The 17,749-nt window shown below is 42.1% G+C and overlaps 1 protein-coding gene across 3 annotated transcripts in view; it reads left to right on the forward strand.

The window, feature by feature from the left end:
• The window catches only part of schip1 (schwannomin interacting protein 1), a 228,035-nt gene that overhangs the window by 170,990 nt on the left and 39,296 nt on the right, over positions 1 to 17,749 (forward strand). The window contains exon 1 of one of the 3 annotated variants that reach the window (XM_026191810.1): positions 14,455 to 15,007. The exons of 1 other annotated variant lie outside the window; for it this stretch is intronic. In XM_026191810.1, the coding sequence (XP_026047595.1) occupies positions 14,999 to 15,007 (9 nt within the window). In that variant the 5' untranslated portion in view covers positions 14,455 to 14,998. Of the gene's footprint in view, positions 1 to 14,454; positions 15,008 to 15,686; positions 16,041 to 17,749 lie in introns of those variants that run through there. One more of the 3 variants, XM_026191809.1, reaches the window with a different exon arrangement.

Below are 17,749 nucleotides of genomic sequence, written 5' to 3' on the forward strand. Positions count from 1 at the left end.
TGAAACAAATAATATGACTAACTGAGAGGATAATCAATGATTACCACGTGCTGAGAGAAATTGGTATGCCACTCTTCTAAAACCATTTGCACTTACTGTATTGATGTGCTTATAAGCAAAGCTGAGAAGCACTCACTTCAGTGGCATAAGCCACTAAAACTTTGTTTGTACTGCAGCTTGTTTGCTGGAGCTCACTCAGTGGTATTTCTTAGTACATGATGGTGGCATGCCCATGACTACTGAATTGTGGTTACCTGTCTGAGGGTAATAACTGCAGCATGGCAGTTCAAGGTTGCATCATTTTCACTACAGGACCATTGGCTGACTGGCCCCGAGTGGCACATGAACTAGGGGGAGGGGGTATAATGGAGCACCACCAGCAGGTGAAGGTTGCAGAATTGCGGATTTAGTTGCAGCCTTTTGGTTCCGCTAAGAGGAGGAGGCTGCTGGTGGCGGGAGACATACAAGCCTGTCACACCGGTTTGATGTCCGCTCTGCTTATCGGGGGGTTTCCAGCTCAGAGACATAGCTATGAAGCTATGTCACTATGGAGGACAGGAGAAGAGAGGTGAGGTGAGGTCATGGCATGCACATATATTGGATCGAGGGAACAGATAATGGTATAATGGTTACAGTAGTGAGAGAGGAGGACAGCTGTGGAGCAATGGCAGTAAAAATGGAGATGGAGAGGTGGAGGGCTGGATGCCACCAGGGGAGCGTTTCGGGCATAAGAATTCCTCTGTAGCCTCCCACTGCTGCCAGCTTAGTGATAACATGCATGACTACACCTAAGGTGAAAGGAGATGGGAAGATGAGGCGAGAGTCAGGGTGGGAAAAGCGGGGCAAAATTGACAGATTCAAAAGAGCAAAGTGGTCTGAAAGCCTTCCCCATCCTCCCTCCTTCCCTCTCTTGCATCCCTGTCGCTTCTCATAGGGGAGCCTGCTAAGGACCTTAGCGTCCATTAAAATTGCAGCATGTTTACATAAAATGAACACAGGCTTGTGCTGTCTTTACCTCCTACCTCATCTCACCCTCCTACATAACACACACGTACAAAAACAGAATTCTGTTTATTCACTGATGTACAGCAAATGCTTTCAAATGTAAATTAATTAATTAATGTAAATTAACATGCAGTTTAAAGCCTTTATCCTTTATCCTGACACTGTACAGACCTGTCTCTCGTAAACTCCCAGTGACCCCCTTTCCTGTAAATTAAAACAGTCAGAATATGCTGCAGATCAGAAGCTCTTCCACATTGCTTATAATCATTTTCCTTAGCTGGATAGTGTTGTGTACAGTACAGTAAACAGCTGCAAAGTCACGCACATACACAAACACGAGCGCATGCACATCGTTCACCTATCAGCTCCCGTATTAATGTCGTACCCTGTTGCGTAGCTTTTGAATGATTCAACACGCTCTATCACAAGGTCCATTTGCTGTCTGATTCCTTCTGTCAGGGTAGTTTTCTCGATATTCTGCTGATGATGCCCTACTGCTTGCTCTCTCTCTGCCAGGGAGCTGTGGGCTTGATGCCCTCATGCCTATTTACCCTCCCAACCTCTTCAGCAGCATCTGATGGTGCATAGAGCATCAGTGATGGCACAGAGAGTCTGGAGGGGAGAGATGAAGAGATGGTGAATGTCGAATACAAAAGAGCAGAAAGAGAAAGGAATGAGGCCATGGATGATGAAAAAAAGACATGAGTGCTTCATTGATGAAGGAAGAATGTGACAAATGAAAGGGAGTAGTTTTACGAGGGGGTGCTCATCGTGATAAGGCCCTCCTTGTGGTGTATTCTCTGCCAAATGGCTGAGGTGCTGCTTTTGGCAGTGCCTCTAACAGGGCATGCCTCTCTGCTGGAGTGGCGGGCTACCATTATGGCTCTTTCAGTGGTTCAGGTTGGACTAACCCTGCGTACTTAATGACTTTTATGTGGAGAAAATGTTCAAACCTTGAAGTAACTTTTTTTCTGCAGGTGCATTTGATGAATGTATTTTAAACGAATGAAATGCATGTCATAGCATCACTGAAATCACGAACAGAGGAATTCTGCTCATGGAAAGCAGTCCTATGATTATCTGCCCTACTAGTTCCCCTGCTGTTAGTTAATAGCAAAACTAAGATGACCAGAGGTTTGTGGACATCTGTTCTTTTTTAACCCAATCTCCTCAGATTGGCTTTATTAACAAATGACAGATGTAATTACAGCAACCAAACCACAGTTTTCTGGTAGTTTTCTGGCAATCCATTCACTGATTCTTCCATCATCCGTGCACTGTGGTCGTGGATTAGCTCTAATCATCGCTGTTGTATTATGTAATCCACTTCAAAGAGAAGTCCATTATAATTTAAACTACTATAATCTGATCTCATTTCCTCGCTGTCATCTCAATTACTGTATCATTAGGCTACTTTCTTAAGGCATATTCTGTGTGTGAGTATTTTGCAATTAAATTATCTGTTCGGTTCTGTTAGATTTTCAGTAGTTACAGGAGTCGTTGTGATGCAAACACGATACTGCTTTTTGTCAGCTGGTCCATTTAGGGGTCACCACAGCAGATCATCTGAATCCATCACACCCTCTGTCCCACCAACCCTCTCTTTGCAATGTCTGCAACCATCTGTCCTTTTCTCTGTTCCTTTCACCTGCATGTCCACTGAAGTCTGCTGCAATCACCATCCTAACCTCCCTGCGGACACTTTACCATTTCATCCAGTTTACTTCAGAATTTTACTTTCTCTTCAGACTGATGGAGCATACGCATCCACCTTATTTAATATGTATACCCCATCCAACTTACAGTGTGGGGCATACACACACATGCTCTTTTCACCTTCACAATATACTCTTACTCTTACATACTCTTCCTTAAAGATTACCTTTTCTTCATTTCTCTTTCTCTACACAGTGATAGAATAGTTTGGATCCATCTCCAATGCTCCCGGCGTTGCTTCCCTTCCAAGTGCTCTTCTGCACGTATCGACCTTCCTTCTCTCCATCATGTCAGCCATCATCATGTACCAACATTTAACCTCTATACAGATATTTGGTGTGACAAGGTACTACTCCCTGAACACAGACAGAAGAAGTCAGTTCCACCTAGATTTTACCGTGTGCGCTTCGTATTACCATTCTTCATAACCATTTTGAGAAAATTCAAATGGTTCCTGAAAGTAATTTGTAATTTTACGTTTAGAAAATAAGTCCATTAGGCCTGTATAACTCTTGGTCAATAAAGGGTTAAAGTCCCTAAACTCACTTCCACACTCGTGCCTTTCCTCCTATCTCACTGCTTCATCACATGCCTTAATCACATCATGTCCTCTTGCTTCATCTTCAGCTAACAGTGGCCTTACCCTAACCCTGCCTAACATTAACCCCTCTATATCAGTTTGCAATGGTACCCTGTTGGCCAGCAGCACCAGAGGCTCCAACAGCTCCGGTTTAGAAATCTCATCCTTGATGATCCACATGTTTGTGCCAAAGACATGAAAGAAGTGAAACTGCAGCTGTCAGTTCGATAAGTGACTTGTAATGCTAAGTGGTTTGATTGGTCAGTAAGACAAGAAAAGTGCTGTATAAATGCAATCCATTTACCATAAATGCTGTACAGTAAGTGTGGAGTGATGATATGGACCATTAGCTGTGCAATACTCTCCTTTTTTTGAAAGTCTATGATCTCCTGTGGGGAAGAAAGATTATTACATCAAAAAAGCCTGCTGACTACCGTTTTTAAAAATGTCAAAATACATCCATTCACAGATGCTGAATAATGGACAGCTCAGTATAAGTTTAAACTTTGTATGTATTTCACAAATTTTTTTCAAATTTCTGAAACTAAGATTAGATTATAAGAAAAAAATGTGTTAAAGATCCTCAAAAGTGCAGTTTAAGGAAGCTCTCATAGCATTTATAACATAAAGACAAACTAAGTTACCGTTAACTGTGGTGAAATTTTAGATTAAAATATTGAAGGAAAATTTGACCCCATTATCCTTCACGGGACGAAAACCAATCATTAGAGAGCCATTACATGGATATCTAATGCTGCTTTGGGGGAGAAGGAGCAGGGAAGACGTAAATGAGTTTGTGCACACTAATAGGCTAAGGGTAATCATTTTGATTTGCATGCTTTTAGGAATTTGGAAAAATAATGAGATAAGCTATCAAGTGAAAGAATATACACAGAAGCAATGCTCCCCAAACAAAAATAATATATTAAACAAAAATCAATTAAATTTTGGCAAGACATGATAAGAGAAAAATTAAACCAATCCCCTTTATCAAAGCCAGACGTCATTGCAATTACGAGACTTAGAAGATGGAAATGAAGTCCAGTTAGGAATGTTATTGAAAATGAGTATCAGGATTTGTATCGTCCAAATGCCAATGTTCTCCTACAACAACTTGAAGAAGACTTTTAAGGACACAAACTATTAATATGTAAAAAGTATGAAAGGCATGATGCCCTGCAGCATATGCATCAGAATAAGACTTAACCATCCGAGTCACTGGGAAACACATGGCTCTTCTCTGTAATTACGGTAATAAACAAAGAGGCCCAAGATTGCAGCTTGTCTGTTGAAGAGGCTGATAGTTAAATTAAATGTAAAGACTGCTTTTGGTTTTACCCGATACACAGTATTTGAACACTGATACACCACAACAGTGGATTTCAAATCAAACATTCAAGGTCTGTTTAAGTGCAGACTTTCAGCTTCATTCTAGGAGTTTAATAAAAAATTGGAACAGACTGTTGAGGAAATAAAGTTATTTTTATACCTAGCCTCCCATTTTCAGAGGCTCAGAAGTAACTGGACTAGCTAACATATCAGGATTGTTTTTAATGCTTAAATGAAAATCCTTTGCAGTCACTGATTGCCCCAAAATCCTGGACTCATGGACATCACCAAATGCTCTCTCTTCCTTGGAGATGGTCTGTCAGGCCTTTACTGCTGCTACCTTTGGTTGCTGCTTGTTTGTTAGTCTTGGAATTGCCTGTGGGTAACTGAAAAACATCCTCTGTTGAGCTTAGATCAGGTGACAGTCTTGGCCATTGAAGAATATCACATCTTTGCCTTGAGAAACTCTTGGGTTGCTTTTACACTCTGCTTTGGGTTATTATCCATGTGTGCTGTGAAGCACGTTTGGTTGAGTCTCATCAGTGAGTATAGTCCTGTACACTTCACAATTCATCCTGCCTCTTCTATCAGCAATCACCTCATCAGTAATTACTACTGACCCAGTTCCAAAAGCACCTATACATGCTCATGCTATAATGCTGCCTTCACCAGTTTTGACAGATAATGTGGAAGGCTTTGGATCATGAGCCGTTTCTCTCCTTTGCTGCACTTTTCTCTGTCCATCCTTCTGGCACAAGATCATATTGGTTTCTGTCTAAAGAATTCTTTTCCATTAATGTGGAGGCTCAGAGTCTAATCTGACCTCTTATTCTTTAGTGTAACCAGTGGTTTGCACCTTGCAACCCTCTGTATTTACATCCATAAAGGTGTCTCTTGACTGTAGACTTCGCCTACCTCCTCAAGACTGCTCATTTGATTGGATATTGTGAAGTTGTTTCATTTAACTGTGGGAATAATTCTGCTATCACTCACTCACTCTTCTGCTGATCAGTGTCTTCCTTCTTTTTAAGAACGATTCTAAATCGGTCTGCTTCAGTTTTTGCTGTTTCTCCAAAAGTTTATTTTTTTTCAGTGATGGCCTCCATCACTTGCATCAACATCTCTTTGGGCCTCATACAGAGAGTTCCAGTGAAAAGTCCAAAACTTCAAGCTCAACGCTTGGCATTAACTCTAGATCTTTTATCTACTTAATTTATCAGTTAATTGCTCATCAGTTAATTATCCGATTACTTTTAAACCTTGGAAAATGATATATGCAAAACAAGGACTGCTGAAAGTCTCCACTTTAATCGTATCTCGCTTGATCAGTGTGGTGATGTGCAGAGGCAAAACTACAAAAATTATATATTTGTCTAAAAACTTCCTTTTTTTGACTAAAATCAAAAAAGAGAAAAGGGGAATCTGTGTTTAAAGGACTGCTGAGAGGCAATTAGCACTCAAGCACAGATATTTGTCTTAATGCTGATAAAATTTTAGAATCATTCAGTGTGTCATTAATTTGTGAACTTTGGGGTTTAGACAAAGTACTTAATTACCTGCTTTAATTACCGCAAGGATTCTTGGAATTCGTGTGTGGATGGACTCTGGTATACATTTTAGACAGAACCGGGTTAAACAAATATGATTTATGCAGAAAAAACACCTTCCTGTGTTTGTTGACACTTTTGTGTCAACTTTTATTTTGTCTAAAATTTTAAAATGCATAATTTTTCTTATTTTTGTTGTTGAAAAAACATTTTGGAAATACTGCTTTTATAGAGGGTACTTTAAACTAATGTAAATGTCTGGGTGATAATTGATCGGTCATGCCAGATAAAATAGGTTGCATTTGGTCTCGCTGAAGGTTTCGCAAATGTTAAAAACACAATGTTTACCCATTTATTTGAACCTTTAAAGTTTAAAGCTCTTAAGATAATACTTCACACTGCAGAGTAAGTTACATCAGCGACCTGTCAGATGTATTGAAATCCCAGAGCCACCTGCTGCCACCTCAAGACAAGACAGTATAGCAAGGACACTACAGCTGCTGTTCTTCTTCTTTGTCATGAAGGCACATCTCACGCTGATACAGTGTATTTCATTTCAATCAGTGATTGCAGCTCTGCCAGTTACTGCCTCTGTCAAGTAGTATACAAACAGGACTGGGCCTGTGTCATTGGATCCCCAATTCTGCCTTCCTGTGGTTCTTATATATCTTATAACAGTGATATATACGTTTACTATTAGTTGTGGTATTTTTCTGTTATTACGAATGATTCTGGGAGACATCAATAACCAATTTAGACAGTGTACCATTCATGTATTACTGCAACTTTCTAATTAAGTATAGCTGACCTTAAGAACACTTTGGATGCATTCAAAGGGTATAAGCTGAAGGTCATCAGTGCTCATTTTAGTGCCAGACTGGTTCTAAAACCTGCAGACTAGTGTGAAATACATGGCCTGTTTTCGACTGGGTGAAAAAGATTCACTGCAAAGAATAGAATAGCCTCCTTTTGTCATATCACCCATCAACCTATTTCCTTTCTTTTTCCAGCTCATTCAGTCCTTCCTAGTTTAATTTGCTCCTTAAATCACCTCCCGCTGCCTCTCCTCTCTCTTCCTCTCCAATCTCTGGATGTTTATTCGTTTATGAGAGGAGGTTGGGAACAGCAGGTGCGAGGCCTGCACAAAACACCAGAGAAGTGATTGAATTTGGTGTGGGCAGTAAATTGTGTGGACATATGCGCACTGCACAGCGTGGAGATGGGCACAGGGCAGTGTGGATGCATATCTCTGTCTGGCTGTATTGCTGACAGGGCGCAGAAACCACAGAGTAGGGGTGCCAGGCGGCATCAGAGAGCGAGTGAGCGAAAGAGACTGAGGATTGGGACCTGACATAGTTTCAGAGTCTCTGTCTCTATAATCTGACTCTTAAATTGTCGTGGATGTTTTCTGCCATGTTGCAGAAAGAGAAGAAGAGAGCTGAGTGTGTTTTGGGGAAAAGTAAAGAGGAGTGAGAGCATTAGGACCGTCATGCAAACCTTCAAGTGTCTTCTGTGGCATTCAGGAAAATGTTCTCCACAGTCCTGAGCCCGAGTCTTTCCACGGCCCCACAGGACGCCTCCCCTGGCTGAGCTAATTGATCAGATTACAAACCTTTGCTTCTTTCACTCTAATTAGCATTAGTGCGCCGTCAACTAAATAGGTCGGGAGCAGGTCTCGGTCCTCGACTCTTGCAAGCGATTAAGATCTTTTGCCACAGCGGTGACTATGGTCATAACTTCATTAATGACTTGGATGACTTTTTCCAACTCTGCTGGTCGCAGTCCCCCTGGGGAGGTTACGTCTGAAATTTGCTTCCCTGCAGCATAACGATCTTTGACTAGATTTAGCAGGCTTCTAGTTTTACTTTGTAGCTGTTTAGATGTATGCCAACCGTATTGGTTTTGATTAATCATGTTTGTTATCGTGATCATCCTCTCACTGATAACTATGGTGTTAGAAACTATCATTTTCATCAGCACAAGCATGGCTGTAATCATTCTGATTTCGCCAGTGATTATCATTAGAGACATTCTCATCTTCCTCAACATCTACATCTCTGTAATTGTCTTCCTCCTCCCCCTCTGTAACACTATATACTCTTCCTTCCTCACATTTATCACTGTCTGAGTTCCCACCCAATCTCTCTTTATGGTTATGGCCATATGCACATATTCTGGTCTTTTCTGTAATTGCTAGTTTGGATTTAAAGCTTCTTTATGAATGCTAAGCTGTGCAAAACACTGTCTACCACTGTGAGCGAGCCATTTATCCTATAAACCAAGCTAGATTAAACAAATTTGGTCTCAGTTTGTCCACACTGCACATGCTACACTGCAGACTGGAACCTGACGTGCTTCCCATTTAAATGAATCTAATAGCTGTGAGTGCTTGTATGTACGTTGGACAAGATGTTGCTCTCACAATTCATTTCACACTTCGTTAGCAAGTGAAATTGTTGGTTGGATATACAGTATAGGAGGGAAGATCAATATATTACAGTCAGGTATTAGCGCTGCAGTCAGACACGGGCATCGGGGTTCGACAGATTGTGTAAACACCATTTCAGAAACACAATACGAAGTGCAGGGCTATGCCTCACAGCACACATACACACACTTACATATAGTTTCCTGGGAAATAAAGAACACCCAGAAATTCACAGACACACACACACACACACACACACAGACTTTTTTCTTTCAGTCCCCCAGTAATTTGAATGGAGTAAATCATCATTGTGTTTGGGAAGGAGATTGATGGCCAGGCTCAATGGTTTGGCCACTCATTCTATTTAGAACAGCGGGTCAGTCGGCCAGTTACGGATCCAACCTCTATTGTTGCCACCTGACATCTCTATTCATCATCACACAGTCTGCATCCTGCCGCTGCTGTCTCAAGGCACAAACTGCTTTGTGTGGTACTTTGTGTGCATGTTGCAGGAAATGTGGCAAAAAGATGTATGTACTCAGAGGCTTTTGATGTATTAAAATGAATAACGGTGTAAATAACTCGTCCTTTAATGACTTGGGGTGTATTAGAACTGCACGGGAGAGTTTAACGCTTCATTGTGATGTAGCATGTATGGAATACATGTTATTTTATTATCTGCTCCTTTTGTTGCCTGCCTAATACATTTTGTAATTTAGGTTCTGTAAAGAAAAAATAGTATTATTATATAACTTTTACAATAATGTGATGCTTATATTTTGAATGATCAGATTTAGCGTGTACTGGAGATATTCTGGTCTTGTTGTTTTCTTTTGTTAATAGGTTTTTAACTGATTTTCCAGACAATTTAGTCTGAAATGCTTTTTATTTATATTGCAGAATTGAACTGTAATTTGAATAGGAGTATGCCTCAAAAGTAACACATCACATCAGTGTTTTGTAATTTATTATGTATTTTTTATTACATTTGACACAATATTTAGGTTTATATTGAAATTTGTGTCCAGTGTTGAATTAAAGTTCATTTTTTGGGGGGATAAGATGGATAAAAGGAGACAGGAGAGTAGAGAGACGGGGATGACATACAGGAATTGGTCTGGGATGGATTCAAATCAAGCTCCTTTAAGCTTAAAGGCTGCCCAGTCATCGTATTACAGCAGCTGCTCGTGGAGTTATTTTAACACTTTTTCAAACATGTTCAAATTTAGTAATAAAATATTTCAGGCTTTGCAGGGGTTCCTTCTTTAACTTCAAAACCATTTTAAAAACAATGTGAGCAGTGCCCAGTAGACTTCTGGCGGGTGTGCCCACCAAAGGTCTGCTCACCTGCTGGTTAAGGTTTGAGTTAGGCTTGCAGTGTATGTCATTATATGTCTGCCCGTGCCTTGTTAAGTGATAACCTATAATTTAGTGTCTCGAAAATAGTGCGTCATTGTCCAGCTGTTATGATGTTGGGGTATGGGCAGCTTCCACGAATCCACCCAACTACATACGAGTGTTGCACATTGTTTCCTTCCTCCTGCAGTTGACAAACAAACTCATCGCTGCTGGTGTGACCAAAAAATTGAATTTGAGTGTAATGAGATCTCTAACAAGTTGAGCTAATTTTATAAACTCACTCAAATGACGCCAACACCAAAGAACATTTTACTTTGGATGTGTTAATAGACACTCTTAGGGAGCTGCAGCAGTTTGGAAATATTGAAGTCTTAAACATTTACAATTTTTGCTGTGTTCTTGCATGTTTGATTATATTCTCCTACGTGACTTTGCTCATATTTGTTCATTTATTTGTGATGCACAGTCACTATTCATAGAGCTATAGTTATTTATAACATTTCCTGTTTTTTCATTGTTATCATTTTATACTGCTATGCAGTTTCTGTGTAAATGTCACAACTTATTCCCTGTGACAGAGAGCAGTGTGTTTTGAAGAGAAGCTGTGCAATGATAATGGCCTTGCTAGATGTGTTTTACTGAAGACTGCTTACACTTACTTGCTTCAAGTTGCCTTTGTTTTCAACAGTTTCCACTAGCAACCTAAGCTGAGCTGCTAATGTTTTTATATAGTTACAGTTTTGAGGAGAAGGTAACAACATAGCCCGAAGTATGGGTAGAAATCTGCATATGTACTCACCGTAGTAAAGAGCACAACTTCTTGACACAAAAGCTTTAAGTGGGTAGTAGAAGTGTGGACAGGGTATGAGGGAAGTATAAAGATTTCATGACAGCCAGGATTGTGTCTTCTTCACCTAAAAAAGACATGACACTGTGAAAGAACTGTGTGTTGAGTGTCTGGTCTCTTTTTGCCCCGTGTTACTCATAACCAGGCAGGACATTTCCCATCTGCAGGTTGTACCACAGTCATGTTTCTGATGCTTCATTTTCTGTCAGCTGGCTCAGTCAGAGTTTGATTTCAGGGTGAACTCCCTTTCTCAGTCCCCGAAAAGAAGGAAGTGAGAGGGAGAAGAGAGAATCCTCCAAGGTCACTTTTGGTGTCTCTCCACTGGAGTCAGTGAGTTCCTGACAAGCCAGAGACAGGTTCAATTTCTCGCTGACTGTCAGGAGCTCCCTGTTTTTTAAATGCCTGTGAGACAGATATAAGCAGAGGAAGATGTTGCCTGACTTTTCAGTATTATCTGAGGGGCATTCTTTTCTCCAGCCTTATCTCTCTGTCAGTAATGGGCCTTCTGTGATTCCTGCCAGATATCTGCTACGGATGGACTGGTAGGCTGGCAGATAGAGCAAAGCTTTCCCAGATACTGTAGATCTAGAATGGGCTGTTTTTCCACGTGTTCCTGCCCCTCGGTGATTGGTAAAGCCGGGTGACCGGCAGTTTGACAGGCACCGCACCTCTGCTTCTTAGTAAAGTAGAGGAGGGAAAAACAAGAGTGGGAGGAATGAATGATCTGAGGCGATGGAAGTGTTGCATGGTGAACTATCTTTGACCACCCCCTCAATCAAAAGTACAGAAAAAAAGGCATCTTTTTTTGCCAGGTGTGATGAGGACATGCATCACAGAGCTTTGATGTGACAGATCATGGACGTCTTCATCTGGCCCTCCTGGCTCTGAGCTTGTTGCTGCTTTTATTGTTTTGTGGAACAACCCACTGAAGGGTAGGATGCCATGTCAAAACTGTTTTTAGAGTCTTTGACGCTAAAGAGGAATGGAAACTTCAAAGACAGCAAACTGTGTGTGCCTGCGTGAGTGCAAGAGTGACCTAAACAATGCTGCCCTCCTGTTGACAAATTAATGATAAATTAATTGCCTGGTGAGCATGTGAACTTACAGTCTTCAAATTCTCTACAGGATAACCCCAACCCCCCCAAAGCAGTTTATCCGCCTTACAGGCTCTGAGTTAACTCTACAACTCTTCATTTTACTTGACTATGACCGATTAATGTTTGGGGAATTAGGGAGGAAATGCAGAGGGGTGGAGTGGAAGGGCTGATAAGAGAGTTGAAAGCAGCAGTGGGGAATGGAGTGGTACCAATAGGCAGGACTCCTGCTGTCTCCTCTTTAGGGAGATCCCTACTAGTGCTGTCCCTACTGCAGTGTAAGGACAGGCTCAGCCAGGGGTCTTTGAAGTACTGCTCTCTTATTATATGGATGAACTCCTTTGTGCTACTATTATATATGCAACGCACCATATCGGAAGACAGCTCCCATCCTTCAAAAAAAACTACAAATCTCTGCAGAGCCCAGCCGGCCGTGCAGAAAGGCTAAAGCTGTGAGGGACTGAGAGATTCTCAACATCATTGCTGTAGTGCTTTTATATTTTCAGATGTTTGGCTTACCACTCGAGAGACACAGAACAGCCTCTAATCAAAACACTCATTATAAAAAAGCTTTGGACTGCATTTTACTCCTGCGGTGGTTGAGATTGGGTTATCATTGACATTTAGCTTGATCTCGATTTCGTGCTATGTAAATTACCAGCTGCTGCAAGAAGAAACAGAATGCAACATGGAGATATCATGCCAAGTTGGTGTTAACCCCTCTTCAGCTCTGACACCGCAGCTGACATCTGTGTGTGTGTGTGTGTGTGTGTGTGTGTGTGTGTGTGTGTGTGTGTGTGTGTGTGTGTGTGTGTGTGTGTGTGTGTGACAACTCATTTGACTGGTTTAGTGACTTCATACAATCAAAGCCGTCCCTACGAAGGAAAAAAGTAAATCAATTAAAATAAAATAAACATTAATACAGATTAATACATGCCAAAAAAGAAGTGAGCATCTGCTGCAATCACAGTGGAAAGTTGTCTTACATCCATCTGACTGATGTCGTTAATTATATGATTTAGTGCAATTTAGAGTTGTAAGTAACAATTATTTTCATTACTGATGATTTTTTTCTTGAAAATGTGATTGCCCAGGAAAATAGAGCTGCCACTGATTTTTTTCTTTGTCTATCCAACAGCCCAAAACACATTCAATGCCTTAATTCTTCATGGCATATATTCAACAAGGTGCTGGAAACATTCTTCTGAGATTTTGGTCCATATTGGCACGACAACTTCACACAGTTGCTGCAAATTTATTGGCTCTACATCCATGACGTGACTCTCGCATTCCACCACATCCTAAAGGTGCTCTACTGGACTGAGATCCAGTGACTGTGGAGACCATTTGAGTGCAGTGAACTTCATTTCATGTCCAAGAAACCAGTTTAAGATGGCACGTTATCCTGCTGATACTTAGGAGCCCAAGATGTGCCAAGGAAACATTCCCCGCACCATTTCATCACCATTAGCAGCCCGAACCGTTGATACAAAGCGGGATGGATCAACGCTTCCATGTTGTTTAAGCCAAATTCTGACCTAACCATCTACATGCTGCAGTGCAGAGTCTCATCAGACCAGGCAACATTTTTCCAATCTTCAACTGTCCAATTTTGTTGAGCCGATATGAATCAAAGCTTCAGTTTCCTGTTCTTAACTGAGAGGTGTTGGACTCGGTGTGGTCTTCTGCTGCCCATCTGCTTCAAAGTTGCACATCTGTGTTCGAGGATGCTCTCCTGCATACCTTGCTTGTAATGAATGGTTGAGTTGCTGTTGCCTTCCTATCACATCTTCTCTGACCTCTGACCCCAATAAAAGAACTGCCATTCACTGAATATTTTCTCTTGTTTGGAAAAGCTGTATAGATGTGAGCATACCTGAGGATTCCCGTAGTGCAGCATAGCCATATGCAATCAAGTGTTTGGTAGTCAGCTTGCACTTTTGTGCTGTAGCTGAATAACTATTTATTTTTACAGTAAAAGTGCTGTTATTACAGTGTGTTTTGACTTTGCTTATACCTTTAATGGCCTTTTAAACACGTTTTGCGTGGCTCTCTGGCTGTGGGGCTATGCAGACTTTAGTGTAAATCACCTGAATACTCCCCTGTGTGGCATGATCTCAACACAAACTGAATGTTATAACCTTCACGAGGTTGGATTTATTGCCGGGCTGTTGCATTGGATTGCACTAGGTGTACCATTAAAATGGTAATTCAGTGTAAGATGAAAATGACAGTCTTTGCTGTAAATGTTTGAAGCCAAATAGAAGATGTAACAACAGGGTGTGGGGGGTGTTCTTGATATCCTTGAGTTTTATAAGGGCTCTAAAACAAGTCTGAAACTATTCTATATTCACAACACCAGAAGTATGTTTAATAATTCACCTAGATAGTTTCCTCCTTTTTATATCTCTCCATCTCGCTCACTCTCTTTCTTACGACCATTTGCAAGGTCAGTGGGTGCAGAAGGTTGGGCTTTAGTTGTGTTTTTCCGTCGTCACTCCTCAGAGTGGCAGGCTGCGACAGACTTAAATAGGGAGGGAGAGAGAGAGAGTCTCCACAAATATAAGATCTGTGTCTGTCGGGGAGCAGCGGCATGCTTGTAGTGCGCTTAGTTTTTAAGTCTTGTTTCTGAGTAATAACTGGGCAATAAACGTTGTGTGGAATTTCTATAACGTGCGCAAACCCACAGTGTAAGGGGACGCACTTTTACTCACAGGCTATTTATTTCCCGGCTGACGTGGGAGCGAGAGAGCGCTGGCTAAACTGTCGGCTGGGCATCTCTGCGCGCCGGGAAGAAGAGGAGAGAAAGCAGCGTTGACCTGCTGGGATTTAAAGACATCCGCGTTATTGTTTGTATTTTCTGTGAGGTCTCAGACTCCGGCTCTCTCCTCTGTGGGTAGACTACACACTCAGTTGCGATGACTGTACTGAATTATCCGCCGGCTGTCTGTAATTTCTCCAGCGAAACCAGCCCCACCGCCACCCGCCCTTAGAATAAAGCTGCTGTAAAGCGAGTCAGCACCGTCGCCGTTGTCTAACAGCTGGGATTTTACACTTTACCATGTCTTGAGACGTGGAAGGGAAGCTGCAAAGATGATGACAGTGAGTATGGATTCGTTTAAATGACAGTGATGTTGCATCGAGACTACTTTTAGCTCATCTCCCGGCTTCGGCTTTAATTTTGACCGATAATGGTGGTACTGAGTAGGGGTCAGCTTGGTCACAGTAGCGGGTGACATCCGCGGTGTGATTGTGTGATATCTGGGCGTTTCTGTCACCGCTGTTGCCGGGGGCATCGGGTTCCTCCTGGGACTTTTTTGGGAACATTACATCATTTGAGTAGCCTATGAATGACTGTGCAAATTGAAGAAACACATGCGGGTTGCCTTTATTTATTTATTTCTTATGACGTGAGTGCTGTCTTGTTCCAGTCGGTGTTTCTGTTTCAATAAATATGTTGCCAGATGTAATCGTGCGGCTGCCACGCGTGGAGAAATGTCACTTGGTCTGAGCTCGACGCACGCAAAAGACTGGGCGTATGCGATGATGCCCCTTTGGAAACGACCGACAGAGTTGTGAGAGTAGTCTTTGGCATAAATTAAAAGGCCAGCCCCCACACCCACCCCGAACACCCAAACGCCCGCCCGGCTGCTGCGGGATGGAGGGGAATAGGTGCAGCTGTCAATTTGCATGTATTCCCGTATTTTGTTGGCCGAATCCAGCCTATAGTCTGCCTGCGCTCGCTTAATCCCACGGCGGATCAGCTTTAGCAGCCCCAGTCTGCCCTCATACAGCGCCTTCCGCCTCTTTCTCTATTCTATTTTCTCTAAATACTTTACATGATTAAATTATTTTTAATCGGGCTCTCGTGACCGTCGTGTATCGACGCGTTAACGCGCAGACACCCGGCGGTGTTTGGAGGCTACAGGAAATGAGAATTAACACTTGAAGAAAAGGATTGGTGACCGAGATTTTGAAACGCGATCGTAGCTTGGATATAGGCTACTCTGCTTCTGCTTAGCGGTCTTTCCACGCTGGGGAGGAAAGCCCACCCAGTTCCTGAATCTATTTCTTTACTTATAAAGGGTGGCGAAACCAAAATGAAAGCCTGGTGAGGCTTTTCATGAGCAAGCCGGTAAGGTTGTTGTCTTCTGTAAGCTCCTGATAAACTGATCACGAATCCGAAAATACGAACAGCCTTGCTACATTTCCAAGCCTAAATGTTACACTGTGTTTTACAATCTCATAACAGTGACGGATGGCGCACTGGGCTGCTAAAAACGGCTCTAATCAATTACTATAGCATTAGCCCACAAGAGCGCAGGTATAGTGTCGTGCGCCCTTAAGTCCTCCCCCTTCATTTGTAAACACAAAGAAGCTCCTGGAGCTTTTCATGCCAGGAAACTGATTATGGGATGTTACATGTTGTTACTGTCTGGGAAATGAAACTAATGAGACGTTCTTGTGCTGAACTTGTTCATCACGCAGGGAATTAATACTAAATTTGCTCTCCTTCCAGTCAAACTGAAGGTCTCAACACCTCAGTGGCTATGCACTACACAACCAAAGTTTTCTTTCATAACATTGCTCTAACTAGGTAAGAACCACCTGCTGTGCTTCATGACAAAAATCTTATATTTTGTGTCCCCACTCCTGTATCTGGTGCAGACAGCATCCCTGCAGCAGCTCCTCTCCTATTCTCTTTGACCTGTTAGTATTTCACGCAGAAATGCAACGTCCTCAGCGGAGGGAGGCTTTATTTTTCTACACCACATCAGCACTTTTTATATCTAGTCTCTAAGATGCTGAGTCACATTCCCCCCCCCCACCCCCAGTGTAGATATTTTCTGCATGGTGTTGTGATGCCTGGTGTCTGCACAGGTGTGATCCAGTGGCCATGTCTCAAGAAAGCTTTTTGTCATTAAGATAATACTATGTTAACATTTCTCTCTCATTTGTCTTCTGCAAGAGGCAAAACTACTGCAAGTCCTTGTGGTCTAAACCAGTAATCAGCAATCTTCATAATTAATTTCAGCTCATAATGCGGTCGCGTAGGAATGTGTCGTTAATTTCTCTTTGCCCTGGGAGAGATTTTGGTGCGCTTTGCTTTTCATTATGCTTTAAAAGTGTTGAGGCTCCATGATAATGTGCTCCTTTAGAGACAAGACTAACTCTGTGAGAGAAGGCTCAGGTCAAGTTGAGATTTGTGGACGGCTGTAAACACCGTCGACGTTTTCATTAGCTGGGAACTAATCAGTCAGGTGGAGATTGGGGCGCTGCGGGAGCATCGCAGTCAAGGTTAGAGATCCGCTCCAGACTCATCTGTTCGTGTCACAGTTTGGTGTGTTGTGTACTGACATGTCGTTGTCACTCACTCTCAGCTCCTCACTGTTTTGTCCCTGTGGAGCTTAGCAGACGTAGGAGGGAATGGCAGCATTTATTATTCTGACATCTCTGGCCGCACAGACTCTGCCTTCGCTGTGTCTATGTGTGTCAAGCCATTAACGCATACACATTTAACAATGTACAGGAATGTAAAAGGAATGGGATTATCTGTTAGGCAAACAAGCAAGAGTAGGAGAGTCCAGAGCACTGCGAATTTAAGGCGAGAGGAAAACAAGTACAAAAGAGACAGTGACTGCAAAATGTTGTGCAGAAAGGAAGTTCCCTGCAGGACAGGAAGTTTTTGTGGTTGCCCGACTCAAACCACAATACCCGTGTGACTAATCTAAGTCTACACACTTCCCTAAATTCTTTTTGACGCCTCCTTTTTTTTTATGTCATTTCACTGATTCTGTCAGACCAACAACATGGCCCATGTTCCCTGTACCACATTTTTCTTTA

The sequence above is a fragment of the Astatotilapia calliptera genome, chromosome 14 (assembly GCF_900246225.1).
Source record: "Astatotilapia calliptera chromosome 14, fAstCal1.2, whole genome shotgun sequence".
NCBI classification, from domain to species: Eukaryota; Metazoa; Chordata; class Actinopteri; order Cichliformes; family Cichlidae; genus Astatotilapia; species Astatotilapia calliptera.